Source organism: Pimephales promelas, chromosome 1 (assembly GCF_988280905.1).
Source record: "Pimephales promelas chromosome 1, fPimPro1.hap1.1, whole genome shotgun sequence".
Taxonomy (NCBI): Eukaryota; Metazoa; Chordata; class Actinopteri; order Cypriniformes; family Leuciscidae; genus Pimephales; species Pimephales promelas.
The window spans coordinates 22,580,782-22,592,853 of record NC_142769.1 but is presented as its reverse complement, the minus strand read 5'-3'; the positions used below and the strand labels follow the sequence as shown (position 1 = coordinate 22,592,853).

At 38.9% G+C, this 12,072-nt stretch overlaps 1 protein-coding gene across 1 annotated transcript in view; it reads left to right on the top strand.

Moving 5' to 3' along the window:
• The window catches only part of pamr1a (peptidase domain containing associated with muscle regeneration 1a), a 6,708-nt gene extending 1,572 nt beyond the window's left edge, over positions 1 to 5,136 (top strand). The window contains exons 3-11 of the mRNA XM_039654378.2: positions 15 to 140; positions 239 to 353; positions 789 to 1,006; positions 1,306 to 1,497; positions 1,800 to 1,991; positions 2,495 to 2,561; positions 2,658 to 2,887; positions 3,210 to 3,574; positions 3,983 to 5,136. Coding sequence (XP_039510312.2) covers positions 15 to 140; positions 239 to 353; positions 789 to 1,006; positions 1,306 to 1,497; positions 1,800 to 1,991; positions 2,495 to 2,561; positions 2,658 to 2,887; positions 3,210 to 3,574; positions 3,983 to 4,561 — 2,084 coding nt within the window. The 3' untranslated portion in view covers positions 4,562 to 5,136. The remainder of the gene's footprint in view (positions 1 to 14; positions 141 to 238; positions 354 to 788; positions 1,007 to 1,305; positions 1,498 to 1,799; positions 1,992 to 2,494; positions 2,562 to 2,657; positions 2,888 to 3,209; positions 3,575 to 3,982) is intronic.
• Positions 5,137 to 12,072: the final 6,936 nt, after the last annotated feature.

Genomic DNA, 12,072 nt, shown 5'->3' with positions numbered 1-12,072 from the left:
ACTTATCCACTAAGGTTGCAACATTTTTGACAACTGCAAGACTTGCAACAATGGCACCTGGCAGGCCAAGGACAATTTCTACATCATCGGCAGGTACTGCACAGCATGTCGTCAAGGATGGTCTGGTGGAGACTGTCTCAGTGAGTCGTTCGGTTCTTTTTATTATTCAACTCAATTGCTTTTTATTGTCACATAAATGTCAATAAATGTAGACACACACTCTATTCGCCAACTTTAGCATGTGGAGAAGTTATACAGAGACCCCAGGGTCACGTGACTTTAGAGAGTTATCCAATCAATGCCAGATGTGAATGGACACTACAAGTTGGCAGAGGAGCAACGATGGAACTCAGGTAAATGCTACAAAGCTGATGATTATTAAATTGGGTTTCACTTTATTTTGATGGTTCCTTTAACACATTCTGCTGCCTATAAGTAACGTTGCACCTACATGTCCAATAACTCTTATTAGAGTGTTTGTAGAGTATTACAGTAGTAGACTGGTCTGGGTTAGAATAAGTTGACATGTAGTTGCAAAATTACTTAGTTTATTGTCCGATTTGGAGCATCACAATAAAGTGCTATCAAATATTAACCAGACAGTCTAATACTTTAATGAGAGTTAGTTGACATGTAGTTGCAATTTTTCTTATTTATAGTCAAAAGAATGTTCAACACTGACCATGAAAATAAAGTTTTACCATCAATTGCAGTTTAAACATTTCCCAATTGAATTAGTTTGAAGAAACTATTATATACGCAAATATATATATTTTTTTTCAATGCAGGTTCTCAATGATTAGCCTGGAATCTGACCATAGCTGTCAATATGACTATATTGAGGTGCGGGATGGGGACAGTCTGAAGTCACCTGTGATTGGCAGATACTGTGGGGATGATAGCCCTTCACCAATCAGAAGCTCTGGAAACTCTCTGCATATTCTTTTTGTGTCAGATGGCTACAATAACTATGATGGATTTTTCGCCACATTCCAAGAAATATCAGGTACAAAATAGATTGCTAGCTGTAGATGTACACTTTATTTGTTTGTTTTTATTTCACCATATTTTATTTGTAGTTCATTCATTTATAATGATTTGGTTACCAGATCCTGAACCATACAGCTCATTTCCTAAATTCAGGCATATGTTTTCTTGAATTTTAAAGACATTGTTGAGGCTTTTTATTGTGTTTGCAGAGTGGGCTTTATGGAAGAGAGTTTACTTTAAGTCCCCTCAGCAAAAAATCTGTTTAATTTTTAATGCTTACATATTGCATCACAACATTTTATTGCTTTTCACAAGGGCAAACACCCCCTCTCTGTGCAACCCCCCAGAAGCCTGCACACGGAGATCTCTTCCTGCGGTACAAGGAAGGTGACATCCTCAGCTCGGTTCAGTACCTTTGCTATAAACCGTACCAGCTCAAGGGAGCATCTCAGCGGACATGTCTTCCCAATGGCACTTGGAGTGGAAGTGCTCCTGTGTGCATAAAGGGTATGCTGACTCTTAGTTATGACAACTGCTTTTGGTATTACACCCTTTGAGGCTGACAAAGCTGCTACCATCAGAGTGCGGTGTGCCTGTATGCCTGTGGGAATCGTGCTTCTCTGAACTTGAGATCATAGAACATCAGAATGTCTTATTGAGATCTTTCATTTTAAAATGTATGAAAAATATATGTCTTTTCAATGCATACAATGCTCTAAAAATATGTTTTAGTTAGTTGAAAACAGGCTTTCGGATCATTGCAAATTTCTGTGACTTCAGAGTCCTGTGCTGCTGTTTTTTATTCACAGAAGTGATCATAAAAGAATGTCCCACTCCACCACAAGTCCACAATGGGTATTCAGCAGAGGTTTCAGGCTCTGATGGCAGAATAAAATATGTGGAATATTTCTGCAATAATACATACATTCTCAGTGGGGACTCGAAAAGAACATGCCAGAAGAATGGGACCTGGAGCGGCAGTCAGCCCCTCTGTGTCAGAGGTACCGTCTCTTCTTCAAGTTTCAAATCAATTGTAAAATATCTTACACTTTATTTTTAATGTGTCCTGGCCAAACATGTTACATGTATTTACTACAGTAATAACTATAAATTAGGCATAATTACATTTAATACAGTGGCGAGGTGGTATTTATAGCTTAGTGGCGAGACGCTTTAGATTTTAGAGAGCATTTTATTGGACAGAAGATGTGATGAGAAGCTGAAGTCCGTGGTGGCATAAAATTCATGGTCCATTTTAGCAGAAGTGATAGACTGTAAGTTTTGAATGCTTATATCTTATATGCTTATATTTTTTTGGAACACACCAGCTTATTCAAAACCTTAATGCTAACATATATATACTAAGAGCTAAAAAACTTAAATTTTGATTTCGGGGGCCTTTAAAATAGCATAAGGGGCACTTTAGACAGGGGCACATTACAATAAAGTCTAACCAATATCTTTTGTTCAGTCTGTGAACTTGAACACCTAAACTGTTTTACAGCCTGTAGAGAACCTAGAGTTTCAAAACTTGTGCGACAGAAGGTTTTAAAATACCAACCTCCATCCAGGTAGACTTTTTTCATTCCTTTGTGACAGTGTGATATTAAACTCGTAAAGTTGTTTTAAAGACTTCTGGATCCTCATTTGATCCCTTTTAATGGTAGGAAAAGTCCAGTCCACAAGCTGTCCTCTGCATCCAGTCCAGGAGGGACTGACACAGACTTGCTGGGGAAAGTTATTCCTGTTTTCAGAGATTTTCCATCAAGTTTCCATCATGTGTATACCACCATAGAATATGAGTGTGTTTCAACGCTTTACAAGCCCTCTGGTAGTGCACGCCGCACATGCCTAAAGACTGGCAAGTGGAGTGGTCGTCATTTCTCCTGTTCACCAGGTGGGGGAAGCACTAACACATTTACAGCATGTTTTGGAACCAGATTTCCTATTTACAAATATTTTTCTATGTACTAATAACCCTGAGAGATGTAAGCTGACAGTACAGCACTCAATAGCACTCATTTTAAATGTATTTCATCATGTAGTTATATGAATAAAATAAAATAAATAGCATTATTATTATTAAATATATTATTGCACAAATACATGTATTTATAATTGCAATGATTAACTTGTATATTTAATACTGGCACTCACTCAATAATATGATAAGATTAGAAATCAGTGCCTGAACTCACTGGGCATTCCTTCTCTTCCAGTATGTGGTAAATTGCCACCTGCCAGTCCCCAAAATTTAACAGATATCCACTGGCCATGGCATGCTGCCATATATACCCGTCTGTACAATGCCAGTCCTCTTATGGCAAGGACCAAAAGACGGGGGGACACGTTTGCCATAGATGAGGAAGAAGAGGGGGAGGGGGAAGAACAGGTTAAGAAGGACCAGAGATGGCAGCTTGTCTGCAGTGGGGCTCTGGTGAACCAGCACTGGGTCGTGGTGGCTGCACATTGTGTGGCGGAGCCTGGACGAACTGAAGCTCTCAGTGCAGATGATCTAAATGTAGTGATGGGGAAACGTTACCTCAGCGATCTCAGAGAGAACAAGAGACTACAGCACATACAAGTAAGAGCTTTCAGACTACACTAAAAACAGTCATGCTTGCAGAAGCTCCCCTAGAACCTCAGATACTCTATATTACAGTGTGAATGCAATACAAATGCCCAATTTAGTTTATCTATTTATTTGTGAGTTATATTTAAATAAATTGCATGTAACATTGCAGAAATAACTCCTGATATTAACAGAATGAGCCCTTTCCATAATTGCCATATTTTGTGTCTTGGAAAGTTCTTTGAAAGCCCAAAGCCATACAGAGGATACTGCAGACTAAATATACGCATTAAAACTCAAGGCACATTCTTAACGATAATCTATGATTAGGCTTTGCCAAGAAGTCTCTAGGATTATTTACTTCTCAAACTGACTAGCCTCTTTCAGTGCAAGTCTTTCATCATATCTGTTCCCACACAGATTGCTCAGATCTTGATCCATCCAAACTACGATCCACATGTCTTAGACTCCGACGTGGCCATTCTGAAGCTGGTGGACAAAGCTCGAATCAGTGAGTACGTGTCCCCTGTTTGTCTGCCGCATCTGCAGGGTGGCGAGATCACTGCAAAGCAGGCCATCCTCACCGGTTGGCCCGTGTCAGGCCGACACTGGGCACACACAGACTCAGAGTCAGTCCGGACCGGACTGATAGAAGTAGCTGATGTGGTGAACTGCGAAAAACAATATGGCAAACATGGTGTCCTGATAAGTATGACTGACAACATGCTATGTGGACGGCAACATCCACTCAGCCCATCTATGATCTGCCCTTCTGAAACTGGAGGGATCATCCTTTCACCCTCTGCTGACTCCCAACTCAATTTAGGGCTGGAGACTTTTCACCCCACTAGAGCAGAGAACACTGATTCTAATCGTTCTTGGGAACTGCTGGGGTTAGTGAGTTTCGGATATGATCTGCAGGATTGTAATCCAAATCTGTATACCATCTACACACGGGTTGCTAACTTTAAGAACTGGATTGAAAAGAACATTGCATAGAGCTCTTAGATCAAATGTTGCAGAGCAATTGTACAACATTTTCCATGTTCCAGATCATAGACAGTGGGGATGATGTATTTGCCCTTTGACTTTTCCCTTTCCTTTGATAGTGAATTGCTCTGGAAGAAATTATATTGCACAAAAATCATGTTTATTGATTAGAGAATGTGTGGGACTTGGATTTCACAACTAGTTTATGGCCTTGCGTGTGGGTGAGGATATGTATTTGCATGGTAAAATGAAGAGGAAGCGTTCCATGTAAATTCAGTCACTAGGTTTGCAGGCCTTAGCTTGTCTTTGGTCTCTCTTCAAGATGTTTCACAACACAATTTGCTCATACTTTTTACACAATCAATATACAGAAGATGTATTTAGCCCTTGTCTACTAAAATTGGGACTCTGTATTTATTATTCAAAATATTTTAATTAAATGAAATTTTGAGGAACACAATATGGCATTTACTGTTTTTAGTCATTTTTTGCAGGTAGTTTTATCCAAAGATTACAGTGACAACCCCCTGAGGCAACCTGAGGTAAAGTTCCCTCCTTAAGGGAATGTAGCAATGTTCCACAGCAACCTTCCTAATGTTGATCACTGAACCTCACTAATCATATATGGTGCTATTATCATTAAACATAGGGGTTTCTCAAATCTGTCAAAATCTTCATATTTTTATATGTACAGTATATGTACGCTACCGTTCAAACAGTAACTAGATAGAACCGAAGATCATCTCTGAACAGCATGTCCAACCTTGAAGGGCTTCTGAAGAAGACTATACCCATTACCCAGCACCACTCCTGTCAGTTAAGGGACTTTATTGCTTATGTGGTACATTAAAAAGGTTATGGTGTAGCGAGTACACTTGTTACCCGTAGCTTGCCAACATCTGCATCGCCAGAATCTTGGTTACTATTGTAACCTCTGTTCCACGATGGAGGATGTAGTGTCAATCTTGTCACAGTACTGAACTAGCCGCTGAAATGCCCGGGACACTGTCTCGGGTCCTGAGCACAAAGGAATGCACTGAAATAGTGGATGCAAGCCACCTCATTTTATACCCATATATCCAGGGGAGTAGCAGGCAAATTCCATTCGCCAATTCTCATTGGCCTTTTCTGAAGGTTCAGAGGTGTTTGGGGCTACCACATGCAACCCCTAGAGTCCCCTCATTAGATCGACTCTATGTCTATCACTGTATCATTAAGGAACGGAGGTCACAATAGTAGAAAAGACTAATGTCATTAGAGAAGGCCTTTGTTCTCATGCACTACTAATTGTTTGATTTGGTTAGATGGATTTGATGGCGTCAATGAGATCATGAGAAGCCCCTGCCAGTTTCTGCCATATTAGGCCTGAGTCTACACAACTGAAAGGTCATCACAGGCCAATATTATGTTTCCCTAAAATAATGCAAAGGCTTAAGCTAGTCCCAGACTAAAATGCATAAAATATGTCAGTACCATTGTTTTGTCTCAAGATGCACACCAGTAATGTTTATAAAAGCTACTTAAATGCCCTAATTGAACTAAGGCCTAATCCTTTCTTCGTCTAAGTCCTGTCTGTGATACTGGGGCTTTGTCTTCATAGAAAGAACCAAGCAGTTTGCATAAAACACAGTTTTGCCATGGACATTTGCAAATAACCTCACATTCAACCAAATAACTTGTTTCATTGTTTCATATAGTTAGGATCTCATTTACAGATTTTGCTGAATCTATTTTGGATGAACGTAGCTGGAGTAGACTTTACAGAGTTTTGCATTGTCAAAACAAGATCTTTACCACTGATGGACATTGATGGACCTCTTGATCATTTTCAGTCAATATCTTGTATGGCAATTTCGAGCACTTTGTAAAGTCTACTCGTCTCCAGCACATCCCAACGTTTTCCAAAGAATTTAAGGTCTGGACTCAAAGTTGCTAATTCATGTGTGAAGAGGATTCTGCTCCTTCCCATTCATTCTTTCACAATTTGGGCCAGATAAATCTTGACATTGTCATCCTGGAATACGGCAATGATACTGTGTGTCTTCCTACATGGTTGTTTAAAGGGATAGTTCACTTTGAAATTAATTTTTGATATGTTTTAGCTTACCTCAAGGGCATCCAAGATGTAGGTGTCTTTGTTTCCACAGTATTTTCAATTTTGACATTTTTCACTCAAACCGTTGTTGTCTATCAGTCATACACTGGAGGCTAAGGGGGTCCACCAAAAAGCATGCACAGAGAAGTCAAAATTAAACATGATTTAATGACTTGTACATGTAAATACACATTGATGGCCTAAGACACGAAACGAGCGGTTTCTGTGAGAAAACGAACAGTATTTATATCGTTTTTACCTCTTGTAATCATCGGCTTCGGTCTGCGCATGCGCCAGAAGTGATCGCTTGTGCGCCTACGTCACTCTTTGTTTATACAGAGATTTCGGAAGTTTTACCTTTCACTAAACATATTTAGATATACGGGAAACCGCAATGGAAGACGATTTCGGTATATCTAAATATGTTTAGTAAAAGGTAAAACTTCAGAAATCTCCGTGTAAATATTGAGTGACGTCACACGCAAGCGTTCACTTCCGGCGTAACATTGAACTGATTCAGTTTGGTTCAGTTGGACATTGCACAACTGATTCAGATCACTTGGACGTCACTGTGATTACACGAGGTAAAAACGATATAAATACTTCGATATAAATAATAACGATAAAAATGAACGATATAAATAATGGTTCGTTTTCTCACAAAAAATGCTTGTTTCGTGTCTTAGGCCATCAATGTGTACTTACATTTACGAGTCATTAAATCATGTTTAATTTTGACTTCTCTGTGTATGCTTTTTGGTGGACCCCCTTAGCCTCCAGTGTATGACTGATAGACAACAACGGTTTGACTGAAAAATGTCAAAATTTAAAATACGGTGGAAACAAAGACACCTACATCTTGGATGCCCTTGAGGTAAGCTAAAACATATCAAAAATTAATTTCAAAGTGAACTATCCCTTTAAGAGAAGCTACACACTCAATTAATTAAGGTTAAATATAACATGCTAGAAACAATATTATATTATATAATATTCACAGCAAAAATATAGAATTTTTTTTTTGGCTGGTCAGTGAACAACACACTGGATATATTTGACTATGTGGTTCACTTGGGTCTCAGATAGACTTCAATAATACAAATTCAATAATGTTGTGTACAATGCAAACGTGTTGCACTGTGATACTAGGCTTTTAATGTAACTCTGTTGTTCTCTGTTTTCCACACACTTATGTGATGTTGTGCGTCTGAAAATAGAAAGTGTAGAAGCTTGCTAATCTGTTACTATAACCTGCATGGCAGGATCGTGACCTTATGCTCATATGTGTGTGCATTTGTGTGTGTGTGTGTGTGTGTGTGAGAGAGAGAGAGAGAGAGAGAGAGAGAGAGAGAGAGAGAGAGAGAGAGAGAGAGAGAGAGAGAGAGAGAGAGAGAGAGAGAGAGAGAGAGAGAGTGAGAGTGAGAGTGTGTGTGTGTGTGTGTGTGTTATGCATGCACAGAATCTGATGGATGTTAATAGTGAATGGGGGTTATAAAGCTTGGCAAGTCTAGGCAGAGCTGTATGTTTATGTAAATGGTTTCTAGGTTTCTCTGTTTATCAAATATCTTTTTGTCTAAAGATAATCAGATAAACAGTATGATATCCTGCTTCATCCAAAAGATTCGACTTGAAAGTATTTTTCTCCTTTGAAAGTGTGTGTTTCATACTTTTATGTACTTATTTGACTACTTAGCAAATAGTCTTTAAATGTATTAGCAAAGAATTGTGAAAAGTGTATTAAAGTAATAAAGCCTTCCTCTCAGTAATGACAAACATTGCAGAATTTATTTACTCTGACGAAGAATTACACATGAAGCTATTGTATTGTGGAAGGTTGTGGGAGTGATTTTAATTAAATCCTACAAAAATGTGTTTAAGCTGAAGGACTTAAATAAGTAAATAAATAAATCATCTCAAAAACAAATATTTTCAATGAATGAAGTCACTTATAATGAACAATTTGTGCACAATAGGCAATGCTCAAAAATTCTCCAATTATGGGTAGTTGTACTTCTCTCTCTCAGACTCCCCACTAATTTAGTCTGGTTAAACCCTGCCCCTGCAAGCTTGTTCATTTGCCTCTATTTTTTATTTATGCAACGCCCACATCTCAAAAGCAACCAATACATATAATGCAAGTCCCCACCCTACATTTTTTCTTCTTCGATAATCATTTACATTCAGATACACATCACAATATGGAAGAAACAATCTGTCATTGCTTCTGTTTCATTGCAATTTTTTAAATAGTCCTGTGATGTCATAAAAATGTTGCATTTTGTTTATTAAAGGGGGGGGGGGGGGTGAAACACTCAGTTTCAGTCAATCTCATGTTAATCTTGAGTACCTATAGAGTAATATTGCATCCATCATATCTCCAAAAAGTCTTTAGTTTTATTATATTTATAATACAAAAGATAGGCTGTACCGAGCTAAATAATCACTAACCATAACTTGAGCACTGTGTTTTTAGAACACCATGCCATGCACGAGTTTTAGAACATTTGTGTGTCTACTCGTGGTTTATTGGGACTATGTGCCCGTGTTGGGACTGCTCCATCCTTGAGAACTAAACGATTAGCAAATCCGGCTTCGAACTGGGTCTTGTTTATAAAAAAAACCCTCCTCGAAATGCATGGAACAAACAAGAACACTTGCACAACTGTGTTGATGTTCTGGAAAAACAAACGTCATCCACTGGTCCCTTAACACTTGATTCTTTGGGAATCTGTGCAGTGTTGTCTTGCCTTGGCAACCGAAAACACACTTCTTTGGTGACATATTGACATTTGGTGATATATTTCCGAGAGAAGTGCCCTTAGGACCGTATAAGTAAATTCCGGCGCATCTGACGTTATACAGTACACGCCCATACTCGAAACAAACTTTCTGAAACTGTGACAACCAGGAAGGAGTATTTTGAGAACAGAAATACTCAACTTAATTTTTGAAACTTTGTCCATGTTTAGGATGGGAATCCAACTCTTTAACAGTGTAAAAAACTCACTATGCATGAAATAGCATTTCACCCCCCCTTTACTATAAAGTACAGTAGTTTTCAGAGAGGCAAAGCATATACAAGGGTGCCGTAACTGGGGGAAGATTAGCACGATTCTAAGGGCTTTGGTCAGATCTACAGCACCCAACGGCACCTAAAAGAAAAAATGACGTTCCACATCCCAGTGGTCAGTTTGTGTGTAAATTACATTTTTAACCAAACTTTTCCACTTTGTGATGTTAATAGCAAGAAGTTAATATTTTACTAATTAAATATCTGCTTACCACCAAAGCTCGCTCTGTTTTGCTATAGATCATTAAACTGTTATGCTGACTCAGAAGTCTGTCCGAAATCAGTATTGTAAGACTTTCCTGCACAAATGTTGCCTGCAATGTCAGCTACACCTGCACACACCCATATTTTCCTTAAGCACTTATTCAGCTTTGAACACATGGTTGGTACTTGTTCAATGATGTGAATTTATCTTGTAATTTACTTTGTGATTCATTCTCACTGTTGCATGAGCAACACAGACCACTGACCTCAATGACGCTGGCAAGGCTGGTACGGGCCTGTCTATTTTTCTCATGTGATCCTCCATTTGCTCACCTGTTGCATCCATTCTGGAATTGAGTTTCAATTACCTACGTAATCAAGGACTTAATCATTGTCCCCTTAAATGTAATTTTTTTCTTAAAGTGTTCTAAATCTTTTAAATAGCCTACATGAAAGCTTTATATAAATGATCTTGAACTTTCATTTTAAGGTGGGTTTGGTATGTTTTGTTATACCTTAAAATATCCACATCAGGTGGACAGACATCACACACGTGATGCACCACATGCTTGTGTTACTTAATCCAGCTACATGACCCTTGGGAACCGTAGTAATTGTATAGTTAACCTTTACTGTTAGGCAGTGTCACTCGATCACCTCAAAAAAGCAAATTTAGGTTAAATCTGATTTTGGAAAACTGAAATTTGTCAATCATGTTCTATACAAATTTCAGGTTCCTAGAGATGCATGCCACTGCACACCAGCACAATACCACGTAATCAAGGTCATTAAAATTAGATTTCCATTGCAATGTTACAGGAATGTAAAATGTATGTATGAAATGACAAATGAGAGGCTTTAAAGAGACAGTTTGTGCAGTACTTTCACCTGAGAATATATGTGCGTGTGTGTGTTTGTGTGTGAACCATGTCTATGTATGAAGGATTAGAGAGGTTTGGAACAGATTAGTTAATTATAGACACCTGTCTGCTAAGCATGGAGACTGGAGTCAGGTGGATGAGCTTGAAGAGTGTGCTGGACTGCATTCAGCAAGGTGTAGCGCAGGTGGGGGGTTGACCGCAGATGTGAGACCATGTGCCTGTGCACATTCCTTGCATGTGGCCAGTCTCCAGAAAACGAGTGTTTCATCTGGTGGGACAGTAGCTAACCTGCAGCATTTTTTTTAATGATCTTCTCTATTTAGTCATCATTTTGTTACTCTATAAAGGCAGGTCAGTTTTTGAATATTTATAATAATATTTATAAAAGGTTGCATTTTTATGTAATAAATGGAGCTTTTAGTGATTTTAAACATGAGATATCACTGAGAAGGCCTATGTTCTCATGCACTACTAATTGTTTGATTTGGTTAAATGGATTTGATGCCGTCGTGCTTAGTGATCAGGAGAAGCCCCTGCCAATTTCTGTCATGTTATGCCAGAGTCTGCACAACTGAAAGGTCATCGCAGGTCAAGGATTTACTTAAATAATGCAAAGTTAAGGTCATTCTGTCCCCCTAGAAAGAAACCAAACAGCCTGTACAAATGTATAACACAGTTTTGCCCTGGTCATATGCAAATGATCACAAACGTTATTGCTTGACAGCTCGCCTGAATCCGTATTTCTGCCACGCATCACTCTTTGATTCCGTTCATTCATTTCAGAGCTCATTAGAGAAGATCAGACCTGGGGAGTGAGATGGAGGGGTTGAAACAATGAGAGAGAGGACGAGGAGTCTCAAGCATATTAGCTGCTACTTACACATAATCTGGGTGTTAGACTCCTCCTTCATGTTGCCCCACGGAGCCCTGAGCAGCACCTCTTCGCCCATTTCACTAGTACCAATGGTGGGATAAGATCAATTCATAGACAGAGGATTGTGCATGGAATCTCCTATCCGTCAATTTGATTGATCTTGCAAGGAAGATATCCTGATTGCATTAGAGCTATCCCTTATTGCACTATCCACCGGGTGCTTTGAGTTTTTGATTGACATTTCTAATGACCTGGACCGGATTTCCTGATGGATAAACTGTAGATTGACAGTATTTCATTCAAAGGAATTTGTATAGGCCATGGCTGTCTAGCAAACTGCTGTGAAACTCTTCCCTTTTAGTAACTGCACTACAACAGGTAAGATGGATGATGAAA